Source organism: Mobula birostris, chromosome 4 (assembly GCF_030028105.1).
Source record: "Mobula birostris isolate sMobBir1 chromosome 4, sMobBir1.hap1, whole genome shotgun sequence".
NCBI classification, from domain to species: Eukaryota; Metazoa; Chordata; class Chondrichthyes; order Myliobatiformes; family Myliobatidae; genus Mobula; species Mobula birostris.
Window position 1 is genome coordinate 13,154,014 of NC_092373.1, and position 12,875 is coordinate 13,166,888.

At 45.2% G+C, this 12,875-nt stretch overlaps 1 protein-coding gene across 3 annotated transcripts in view; it reads right to left on the minus strand.

Annotated features, from left to right (window-relative positions):
* The window catches only part of LOC140196167 (neprilysin-like), a 303,855-nt gene that overhangs the window by 95,648 nt on the left and 195,332 nt on the right, over window positions 1-12,875 (minus strand). For all 3 annotated transcript variants that reach the window (XM_072254924.1, XM_072254921.1, XM_072254923.1), the window contains exon 11: window positions 1,477-1,613. In XM_072254924.1, the coding sequence (XP_072111025.1) occupies window positions 1,477-1,613 (137 nt within the window). The remainder of the gene's footprint in view (window positions 1-1,476; window positions 1,614-12,875) is intronic.

A 12,875-nucleotide genomic window follows, 5' to 3' on the forward strand; every position in this document is an offset into this window, starting at 1 on the left:
CACAATACTCCAAGTTAGGCCTCACCAACATCTTATACACCTTCAGCATAACATCCCATTTCCTGTATTCAATACTTTGACATGAAGACCAAAAGCTTTCATTCTGCCCTTAAGTGTAAGTGCTGTCACTTTCAATTAATTATGGAAAGGCCAACTGCAAGCAGGCTTTTGCTTTTGGGTTAGGTGAGACTACAACTAGAGGTCACAGGTTTAGAGTGAAAGATGAAATGTTTCAGGGGAAAATGAGGGGGAGCTTCTTCACTCAGAGGGTGTGCAATGAGCTGCCAGCGGAAGTGGTAGGTGCAGCTTGGATTCTAACTTTTAAGAGAAGCTTGAATAAAAAAGAGATAAGAGTGGGTAAATTAAGATTAGCTTTATGTGCTACATGTACGTCTTAACATACACTGAAGTGCATCGTTGGCAACAAATCAAATCAGCGAGGATTGTGCTGGGTAGCCCACAAGTGTCATCACACAGGTGTTGCCACAGAAACCTGGATGACCGAGGTATGGAGTGCTATGGTCCAGGTGCAGGCAAATGGGGCTAAGGAGAGAATCAGGTGGGCCTGAACTGTATGGGCTAAAGGACTCTATAATTCTAATGTCTTTAAGCGGGAGTGATGGCCACAGTAAGCAGAACAGAGAGGAATTGGGTGTATTGAGTGGGAATTGATGCAAAGCAAGTTATAGTTGAGATGGGATCCTGAATTATCCCTTATGGACTGTACCTTTAAAAAAGAGAGAGAGTGTGACTGACTTAAAGAGAGAGAGAGCAACGTACAGCTTGTGAGTCGTCAGGGTAACTGAGGGTGGCATTATGTGATGGACAGCTGGTGTTCAGCATGCTGAGATAAATACAAGGCCAGCTGGTTGTTAGACACACACATGGTTTTGGACACTGGATGAGCTATGTTGTGCCCACAGAAAAGTGGGTTTTTTGGAGGATCGATCAGGAGAATCGATCAGTAGCTCTTGCAGTGTGAAAAAGTAGTGACTGTTGGGAAGTTATTAGTGTGTCCAATCCTCGCCTGGGTTGATAACTTCACCACAGAAGACGGTCCCCTTGTTGTGGTCACATTTGGTGACTTATAAAGGATTTCGGAGGACAACGGAAGATCGACGGCATCAGCTCACCTGAAGAACTAAACACCTCTCTCTCTCTCCAACACCGCTCAACTCAATAATACGAACTGAACTCTACCTATCATCGTAAGACTGTATCCAATTACCTCCTAAGCTCAAAGAAGCTTGTGTCTATTATTTCTACACTTATATATAATCATTGCTAATCTGTCCGATATACCTGAATTTTTATTACTGTATTGCATAGTTACTAATAAACGAGCTTTAGAAAATAGCAATACCAGCCTCCAAGGTGTTTCCCATTTCTGCTGGTTCTTTAATCCATTACGGGGTAGATAACATAATCATGTTCTTTTTCATGTGCAGAGAGCTGCAAAACGATTCAGACACATACCTGGGACTATATTTGGTGAAGATATTTTTTAATTTCTGAAGATATTCGGGTGCATAAATGACAACTTCTTCTGAAACCGTCAGATTCAGAGACACGGTCGAGAAGATTTTGTTGAGGAAACTCAACCAGTCAAAGTTCTGGTAAACGAAAGAGATTGAATACATACTTATTTTGCTATGTAGAAATCGTATTCAAAACATCAGAAAAATCTGATCAGTCGGCCTTTTGATTCTCTGGCTTGTTGGAAATTTGCTTCCATTTGTGTTAGAGAGCAGTTTTGGGAGCAGCGAACTTTATTGGCATGTTTTTATTTAATTTAGAGATGCAGCACAGAACAGGCCCTTCCAGAACTTTATTAGCATGTTTTTATTTAATTTAGAGATGCAGCACAGAACAGGCCCTTCCAGAACCATGCCCAGCAGCCCACCTATTGAATTCTAGCCGAATCACAGGATGACTTACAATGACCAATTAACCTTCTAAACAATACATCTTTGGACTGTGGGAAGAAACCAGACCACCTGGTGGAAACGCACACAGTCACGGGGAGAATGTAAAAATTCCTTACAGACAATGCTGGAATTGAACTGGGAATTCCAGAATGCCACCAAATGTAATATTATCACGCTAATCACTGTGCTACCGTGCCTACCAGCATGGTTATGATGGGCCAAAGGGCTGTACTGTGCTGTACTGTTCTGCAAATCTGTTGATGGTAATATATGATAGCAGGAGGGAATGAAAACTCAAAATCTGCTCGTTTTCCTTTACAGGCTAATTTTGAGAGGCATTGCTATTTTTAGCCTCACTGCTCTACAGCATATTTCAAGCATCATAATTGCAATTACAGATGCATTTGAAGTGAATGTGTTAGTCTGTGTGCACACAAATAGCACACAGAACAATTTCAATCTTCTTGGAGTCATCAATTAAACACAGTGATTGAAAAGGATTAACGACATGTGTTTCAATATTTTAAAAAGATTCAACAAGCAGAACTCTGGGATTTAACCATGATGTTGCCATTGGATTGCTGAGCTGGTATGAAAATTCTAGTTTTGTTTGCAAGCTTTTCATTAATACCATAAGATATAGCGGCAGGATTAGGCTATTCAGCCCAGTCATTCCATCATGTGCTTCTCTTCGTAACCTTTGACACTCTGACTAATCAAGAACAAAGCGACCTCTGCTTTAAACATACCCAATGATATAGAACATAGAATAGTACTGCACAATACAGGCCCTTCGGCCCACAATGTTGTGCTGACCCTCAAACCCTGCCTCCCATATAAGCCCCCAATTTAAATTCCTCCATGTACCTGTCCAGTAGTCTCTTAAACTTCACTAGTGTATCTGCCTCCACCACTGACTCAGGCAGTGCATTCCATGCACCAACCACTCTCTGAGTAAAAAACCTTCCTCTAATATCCCCCTTGAACTTCCCACCCCTTACCTTAAAGACATATCTTCTTGTATTGAGCAGTGGTGCCCTGGGGAAGAGGCATTGGCTATCCACTCTATCTATTCCTCTTATTATCTTGTACACCTCTATCATGTCTCCTCTCATCCTTCTTCTCTCCAAAGAGTAAAGCCCTAGCTCCCTTAATCTCTGATCATAATGCATACTCTCTAAACCAGGCAGCATCCTGGTAAATCTCCTCTGTACCCTTTCCAATTCTTCCACATCCTTCCTCTAGCGAGGTGACCAGAACTGGACACAGTACTCCAATTGTGGCCTAACCAGAGTTTTATAGAGCTGCATCATTACATCGCGACTCATAAACTCTATCCCTCGACTTATGAAAGCTAACTCCCCGTAAGCTTTCTTAACTGCCCTATCCACCTGTGAGGCAACCTTCAGGGATCTGTGGACATGTACCCCCAGATCCCTGTGCTCCTCCACACAACCAAGTATTCTGCCATTTACCTTGTACTCTGCCTTACTTCTCAGCCCGCTTCTGCATCCTATCAATGTCTCTCTGCAATCTTCGACAATCCTCTACACTATCTACAACACCACCAACCTTTGTGTCGTCTGCAAACTTGCCAATCCACCCTTCTACCCCGACATTCAGGTCATTAATAAAAATCACGAAAAGTAGAAGTCCCAGAACAGATCCTTGTGGGACACCACTAGTCACAATCCTCCAATCTGAATGTACTCCCTCCATCACCACCCTCTGCCTTCTGCAGGCAAGCCAATTCTGAATCCACCTGGCCAAACTTCCCTGGATCCCATGCCTTCTGACTTTCTGAATAAGCCTACCGTGTGGAACCTTGTCAAATGCCTTACTAAAATCCATATAGATCACATCCACTGCAGTACCCTCATCTATATGCCTGGTCACCTCCTCAAAGAACTCTATCAGGCTTGTTAGACACGATCTGTCCTTCACAAGGCCATGCTGACTGTCCTTGATCAGACCATGATTCCCTAAATGCCCATAGATCCTATCTCTAAGAATCTTTTCCAACAGCTTTCCCACCACAGACGTAAGACTCACTGGTCTATAATTACCTGGACTATCCCTACTACCCTTTTTGAACAAGGGGACAGCATTCACCTCCCTCCAATCCTCCGGTACCATTCCCGTGGACAACGAGGACATAAATATCCTAGACAGAGGCCCAGCAATCTCTTCCCTCGCCTCGTGGAGCAGCCTGGGGAATAGTCCGTCAGGCCCCGGGGACTTATCCATCCTAATGTATTTTAACAACTCCAACACCTCCTCTTCCTTAATATCAACACGCTCCAGAGCATCAACCACACTCATATTGTCCTCACCATCATCAAGTTCCCTCTCATTGGCAAATACCGAAGAGAAGTATTCATTGAGGACCTCGCTCACTTCCACAGCCTCCAGGCACATCTTCTCACCTTTATCTCTAATCGGTCCTACTTTCACTCCTGTCATCCTTTTTTTCTTCATATAATTGAAGAATGCCTTGGGGGTTTCCTTTATCCTGCTCGCCAAGGCCTTCTCATGCCCCCTTCTTGCTCTTCTCTGTCTCTTTTTAAGCTCCTTTCTTGCTTCCCTATATTCCTCAATAGACCCATCTGATCCTTGCTTCCTAAACCTCATGTATGCTGCCTTCTTCCACCTGACTAGATTTTCCACTTGTCACCCATGGTTCCTTCACCCTACCATTCTTTATCTTCCTCACCGTGACAAAGTTATCTCTGACATCCTGCAAGAGATCTCTAAACATCAACCTCATGTCCATAGTACATTTCCCTGAAAAAACATCATCCCAATTCACACCCGCAAGTTCTAGCCTTGTAGCCTCATAATTTGCCCTTCCCCAATTAAAAATCTTCCTGTCCTCTCTGATTCTATCCTTTTCCATGATAATGCTAAAGGCTAGGGAGTGGTGGTCACTCATCCACAGATGCTCATCCACTGAGTGATCTGTGACCTGACCCGGTTCATTACCTAGTACTAGATCTAGTATGGCATTCCCCCTAGTCCGCCTGTCCACATACTGTGACAGGAATCCGTCCTGGACACACTTAACAAACTCTGCCCCATCTAAACCCTTGGAACTAATCAGGTGCCAGTTAATATTAGGGAAGTTAAAGTCACCCATGATAAAAATCCTGTTATTTTTGCACCTTTCCAAAATCTGCCTCCCAATCTGCTCCTCTGTATCTCTGCTGCTACCAGGGGGCCTATAGAATACCCCCAATAGAGTAACTGCTCCCTTCCTGTTCCTGACTTCCACCCATACTGACTCAAAAGAAGATCCTGCTACACCTCCCCTTTTTCCGCCCTCTCTATCCCTTTTAAAGCACAGAAATCCAGGAATATTCAGAATCCATTCCTGCCCTGGTACCAGCCAAGTCTCTGTAATGGCCACTACATCATAATTCCATGTATGTATCCAAGCTCTCAGTTCATCACCTTTGCTCCTGATGCTTCTTGCTTTGAGGTACACACGTCAGCCCTTCTACCTTACTGTCTTTACACCTTTTATTCTGCTTCTCTTTCCTCAAAGCCTCTCTATATGTTAGATCTGGCTTTACTCCATGCACTTCTTTCACTGCTCTATCCCTTCGGTCCCATCCCACTTGCAAATTAGTTTAAACCCTCCTGAACCATGCTAGCAAACCTACCTGCAAGGATATTGCTCCCCCTCGAGTTGAGGTGCAACCCATCCAATCTGTACAGGTCCCACCATCCCCAGAAGAGATCCCAATGATCCAAAAATCTAAAACCCTGCTCTCTGCGCCAACTCCTCAGCCATGCATTCAACTGCCATCTCCTCCAATTCTTACCATCACTGTCACGTAGCACTGGCAGCAATCCTGAGAACGCCACCCTTGAGGTCCTGTTCTTCAGCCTTCTGCCTAGTTCCCGAAACTCACACTTCAGGACTTCATCCCTCTTCCTACCTATGTCATTGGTCCCAACATGTATCATGACTTCTGGTTGCTTTTCCTATCGTACCAGGATGTCGTGCACCCAGTCAGAGACATCCCGGACCCTGGCACCTGGGAGGCAACAAATCATGCGGGTGTCCTTCTCACGTCCACAAAATCTCCTGTCTGCTCCCCTGACTATAGAGTCTCCAATGACGACAGCTCTCCTCTTCTCTGTCCCACCCTTCTGCATCACAGGGTCAGATTCAGTGCCGGAGGCCCTGCCACTGTGGCTCACACCTGGTCGGTCGTCTCCGCCAACAGTATCCAGGACGGTAAACTTATTATTCAGGGGAATGGCGATAGGGGTGCTCTGCACTACCTGTCTGCTCACCTTCGCTTTCCCCCCTCTGACTGTCACCCAACGACCTGCTTCCGACAGCCTAGGTGTGACTACCTCCCGGTAGCTCTCATCTATGACTGCCTCATTCTCGCTTATGAGTCGAAGGTCATCCTGCTCCAGATTCCTTACATGGTCTTCCAGGTCGCCCAGCCATATGCACTTCTGGCAGATGTGACTCTGCAGGAGTGGGGCGTTCCCCCAAGACTGCCATATCTCACACGAGAGGCACATCACCATCTCAGGAGGCATTGTAAAGACTAACTGTGAGCAAGCTTGTCCTCCGCCTCTTCTCGTTCTGCCTCTCGAGTCAAAGCCTCAAAGCTCCACTCCTTCACTGGCCCACTCACTCACTGGCCGCTTTCCACAAGAGCGTTTGTCCGCTCTTGGACTGTATTCCTTGGAGTTTAGAAGAATGAGGGGAGGCCTCATAGAAACATTTTGAATGTTGAAAGGCATGGACAGAGTGGATGTGGCAAAGTTGTTTCCCATGATGGGGGAGACTAGTACGAGAGGGCATGACTTAAGGATTGAAGGGTGCCCATTCAGAACAGAAATGCAAAGAAATTTTTTTAGTCAGAGGGGGGTGAATCTATGGAATTTGTTGCCACGGGCAGCAGTGGAGGCCAAGTCATTGGGTGTATTTAAGGCAGAGATTGATATGTATCTAAGTAAAACCATACGCTCTTGTGCTAGGCATTTCAGACCTGGGAATAAAACCTCTGACTATCCACACAATGCCTCTCATTACCTTGTACAGGACATCAAAGGTTATGGTGAGAAGGCCTGGGGAGTGGGACTAAATGGGAGAATGGATCAGCTCATGATAAAATGGTGGAGAAGATTCGATGGGCTGAATGGCCGACTTCTGCTCCTTTGTCTTATGGTCTATTCTCTGGCTTAATAAATTCCTCCTCTCTGATCTAAAGGGACATCTTTCTATTCTAAGGCTTTGCCCTCTGGGTCCTAGACTTGCCCACTATGGGAAACATCCACACTATATAGGGCATTCAATATTTGATATGTATAAATGAGATCCCCCCTCATTCTTCTAAACCCCTGTGAGTACAGGCCCTGTACCATAAAATGGTGCTAATATGTTAACCCTTTCATTCCAGGAATTATTGTTGTGAAACTCATCTGGACCCTCTCCAATACCAGCACATCCTTCCTTAGATATGCTACCCAAAACTGCTCTCATAACTGCCCAACACATTACCAGCACCAGCCTACTGATTACCAAGGATTTACTGTATATAGAAAGAAGCTGGACAAAGACCAGGAATATTATGCAGGACTGTTTGTCCTACTCCCATTAGAAACATAGAAACATAGAAAACCTACAGCACAATACAGGCCCTTCAACCCACAAAGCTGTGCTGAACATGTCCCTACCTAGGATTTACCCATAGCCCTCTATTTTTCTAAGCTCCATGTGCCTATCCAGGAGTCTCTTAAAAGACCCTATTGTATCCGCCTCCACTGCTGTTGCCGGCAGCCCATTCCACGCACTCACCTCTCTCTGCATAAAAAACTTATCCCTGACATCTCGTCTGTCCCTGCTTCCAAGCACCTTAAAACTATACGCTCTTGTGCTAGGCATTTCAGACCTGGGAATAAAACCTCTGACTATCCACACAATGCCTCTCATTACCTTGTACATCTCCATCAGGTCACCTCTCATCCTCCATCGCTCCAAGGAGAAAAGACCAAGTTCACTCAAACTATTCTCATAAGGATTGCTCCCCAATCCAGGCAACATCCTTGTAAATCTTCTCTGCACCCTTTCTATAGCTTCCACGTTCTTCCTGTAGTGAGGCGACCAGAATTGAGCACAGTACTCCAAGTGGGGTCTGACCAGGGTCCTATATAGCAGCAACATTACCTCCTGGCTCTTAAACTCATTCCCACCATTGATGAAGGCCAATACACCGTATGCCTTCTTAACCACACAGTCAACCTGCGTAGCAGTTTTGAGTGTCCTATGGACACAGACCCCAAGATCCCTCTGATCCTCCACACTGCCAAGAGTCTTACCATTAATGCTATATTCTGCCATCATATTTGACATGACATACCAAAATGAACCACCTCATACTTATCTGTGTTGAACTCCATCTGCCACTTTTCAGTCCAGTTTTGCATCCTATCAATGTCACACTGCAACCTCTTGACGGCCTTCCACACTATGCACAACACCCCCAAGCTTTCTGTTATTGGCAAATTTACTAACCCGTCCCTCCACTTCCACATCCAGGTCATTTACAAAAATTACAAAGAGTAGGGGGTCCCGAACAGATCCCTGAGGCACACCACTGGTCACCGGCCTCCATGCAGAATATGGCACGTCTACAACCACACTTCGCCTTCTGTGGGCAAGCCAGTTCTAGACCTACAAACCAATGTCCCCTTGGATCCCATGCCTCCTTACTTTCTCAATAAGCCTTGCATAGGATCCAAGGGGACATTGCTTTGTGGATCCAGAACTGGCTTGCCTTATCAAATGCCTTGCTGAAATCCACATACTTTACATCTACATTCATCAATGTGTTTAGTCACATCCTCAAAAAATTCAGTCAGGCCTGTAAGGCACGACCTGCCTTTGACAAAGCCATGCTGACTATTTCTAATCATATTATGCCTCTCCAAATGTTCATAAATCCTGCCTCTCAGGGTCTTCATCAATTTATCAACCACAGAAGTAAGACTCACTGGCCCATAATTTCCTGGGCTATCCCTATTCTCTTTCTTGAATAACGGAACAGCATCCACAACCCTTCAATCCTCCACACCCTCTCCGGTCCTGATTCATGATGCAAAGATCATTGCCAGAGGCTCAGCAATCTCCTCCCTCACTTCCCACAGTAGCCTGTGGTACATCCCATCTAGCCCCGGTGACTTATCCAACTTAATGCTTCCCAAAAGCTCCAGCACATCCTCTACCTTAATATCTACATGCTCAAGCTTATCAGTCTGCTGCAAGTCATCCCTACAATCGGCAAGATCCTTTTCTGTTGTGAATACTGAAGTAACGTATTCATTAAGTACGTCTGCTATTTCATCTGGTTCCATACACACTTTCCCACTGTCACACTTGATTGGTCCTATTCTCTCACGTCTTATCCTCTTGATCTTCATATACTTGTAGAATGCCTTGGGGTTTTCCTTAATCCTGCCCACCAAGGCCTTCTCATGGCCCCTTCTGGCTCTCCTAATTTCCTTCTTAAGCTCCTTCCTGCTAGCCTTATAATCTTCTAGATCTCTATCATTACCTAATTTTTTGAACCTTTTGTAAGCTCTTCTTTTCTTCTTGACTAGATTTACAACAGCCTTTGTAACCACGGTTCCTGTACCCGAACATCCTTTCCCTGCTTCATTGGAACGTACTCACTCAGAACCCCATGCAAATAACCCCTGAACATTTGCCACATTTCTTCCATCCGTTTCCCTGAGAATATCTGTTTCCAATTTATGTTTCCAAGTTCCTGCCTGATTACCTCATATTTCCGCTTACTCTAATTAAGCATTTCTCTAACTTGTCTGTTCTTATCCCTCTCCAATGCTATGGTAAAGGAGACAGAATTGTCATCACTATCTCCAAAATGCTCTCCCATTGAAAGGCTTGATACCACATTTCCCAATACCACATCAAGTACAGCCTTTCCTCTTGTGGGCTTATCTACACATTGTGTCAAGAAACCTTCCTGAACACACCTAACAAACTCCACCCCATCTAAACCCCTCATTCTAGGGAGATGCCAATCAATATTTGGGACATTAAAATCTCCCATCACAACAACCCTGTTATTATTACTCCTTTCCAGAATCTGTCCTCCTTATCAGCTCCTCTATGTCCCTGTTATTATTGGGTGGTCTATAAAAAACACCCAGTAGAGTTATTGACCCCTTCCTATTCCTAACTTCTACCCACAGAGACTCCGTAGACAGCCCCTCCATGACTTCCTCCTTTTCCACAGCCGTGACCCTATCTCTGATCAACAGACTCACGCCCCACCTCTTTTGCCTTCCTCCCTATCCTTTCTGAAACATCTAAAGCTTGGCCCCTGAAGTAGCCATTCCTGCCCCTGCACCATCCAAGTCTCTGTAATGGCCACAACATCATAGCTCCAAGTGCTGATCCACGCTCTAAGCTCATCCGCTTTATTCATAACACTCCTCGCATTAAAATAGACATGTCTCAAACCATCAGTCTGAGCGCATCCCTTCTCTATCACCTGCCTATCCTCCTTTGTCTCCAAGCTTTCTGTATTTGTGAGCCAACCTCCCTTTCCTCTGTCATTTCAGTTCTGTTCCCACCCCCCAGCCATTCTAGTTCAAACTCTCCCCAATAGTCTTAGCAAACCTCCCCACCAGGATATTAGGGAGGAGGTTAGGTAATATCTATACCAGAAGCCCAGACTCAGAAACATTTACTTCCCCAAGCAGTAAGGCTGATCAATACCTCCACCCACTAGCCCACCCCTCCTCACCTCACCACCACTACTCTATCATTTCCCGTCAGAGTCACCACATATACAGACACCCCTGTACCTAGCACCGCTTTATATAGTACAGACTATCAAACTATGTATATATGCTAACTTACATATTTATATTTATTGTGTTCTTTTTCTTATTAGGTATTTTTGTGCTGCATCAGATCCAGAGTAACAATGGTTTTGTTCTCCCTTACACGTTTTTACGGGAAATGTCATCCTGAATCTTGAATCTTGAAATGTGGTCTGCCCAATGCCTTATAAAGTTTCCGCATTACATCCTTGCTTTTATATTCTTGCCCTCGCGATATGAATGCTAACATAAAAACACCTTTGTTTGAAGTAGCGGGTGAGAGAGCAACATCTTGCAAGGGCGGGAGTCATTTGAAATAAAAGTCTTGTCGGGAGTGAGTTTTATTTCAGCTAATAAAATGAAGGAAGGTGTAAGCAGAGCAGTCATTGTGTGAGTGGGCAAGTGTTAGAGGGGTCAGGCTTTGGCTTTACATGCTTCGGCAGGACAGGTGGAGGCTAACAGTCTTTTGTTGATTGTAGAACATAAGCTTCAAGTCTGGGCTTCTGGTTAGAGCCAAAGGTATAACAAGTGTAGTCAGGATGGTAGTTAAGGTAGCGAAATGCCCCTCCTGTAAGTTGTGGGAATGCAGGGTACTTAACAGTCTCCCTGATGGCTACATGTGCAGGAAGTGCACCCAACTTCAGCTCCCGACTGACAAGAAACTGGAGCTGGAGTTGGATGTACTCAGGTCCATTCGGGAGGCTGAAAAGCTCAGAGGGTTTATTGAGGTGATCACACCCAGAGTACAGGCTTCAGGTAGTAGCTGACTTCTCCACCGGAAAAGTAAGAGGAGTAAGCAGTCAGTGCAGGGTTTCTCTGTGATGGCACAGAGTCCGGCCCTGTAGCTCAGAAGGGTAGGGAAAGGAAGAGGAGGGCAGTTGCAATAGGGGACTCGATAGTAAGGGGGTCATATAGGCGATTCTGTGGACGCAGTCCAGAGACCTGGATGGTAGTTTGCCTCCCTGGTGCCAGGGTCCGGGATATTTCTGATGGTGTCCAAGATATCCTGAAGTGGGAGGGTGAGGAGCCAGAGGTCGTGGTACATATAGGTACCAATGACATAGGTAGGAAAAGGGAAGAGGTCCTGAAAGGAGAATATAGGGAGCTAGGAAGGGAGTTGAGAAAAAGGACCGCAAAGGTAGTAATCTCGGAATTACTGCCTGTGCCACGCGACAGTGAGAGTAGGAATGCAATGAGGTGGAGGATAAATGCGTGGCTGAGGGATTGGAGCGGGGGCAGGGATTCAAGTTTTTAGATCATTGGGACCTCTTTTGGCGCAGGCGTGACCTGTACAAAAAGGACGGGTAACATTTGAATCCTAGGGGGACCAATATCCTGGCAGGGAGATTAGCGAGGGCTACTGAAGTGACTTTAAACTCAAATGGTTGGGGGGGGTGGGTGGGAATCAAATTAAAGAGGCTAGGCGAGAGGAGGTTAGTTCACTACAGGGGGATGGGAACCAGTGCAGAGAGACAGAGGGGTGTAAACTGAGGGTAGAAGCAAAAAGTAGTAAGGTGAAAAGTAAAAGTGGCAGGCAGGCAAATCCAAGGCAAGCATCAAAAAGGGCCACTTTTCAACATAATTGTATAAGGGCTAAGAGAGTTGTAAAAGAGCGCCTGAAGGCTTTGTGTGTCAATGCAAGGAGCATTCGTAACAAGGTGGATGAATTAAAAGTGCAGATTGTTATTAATGAATATGATATAGTTGGAATCACAGAGACATGGCTCCAGGGTGACCAAGGATGGGAGCTCAACATTCAGGGATATTCAATATTCAGGAGGGATAGACATGAAAGAAAAGGAGGTGGGGTGGTGTTGCTGGTTAGAGAGGAGATTAACGCAATAGAAAAGAAGGACATAAACCGGGAGGATATGGAATCGATATGGGTAGAGCTGCATAACACTAAGGGGCAGAAAACACTGGTGGAGTTGTGTACAGGCCACCTAACAGTAGTAGTGAGGTTGGGGATGGTATTAAACAGGAAATTAGAAATATGTGCGATAAAGGAACAGCAGTTATAAGGGGTGACTTCAATCTACATGTAGACTGGGTGAACCAAATTGGTAAGGG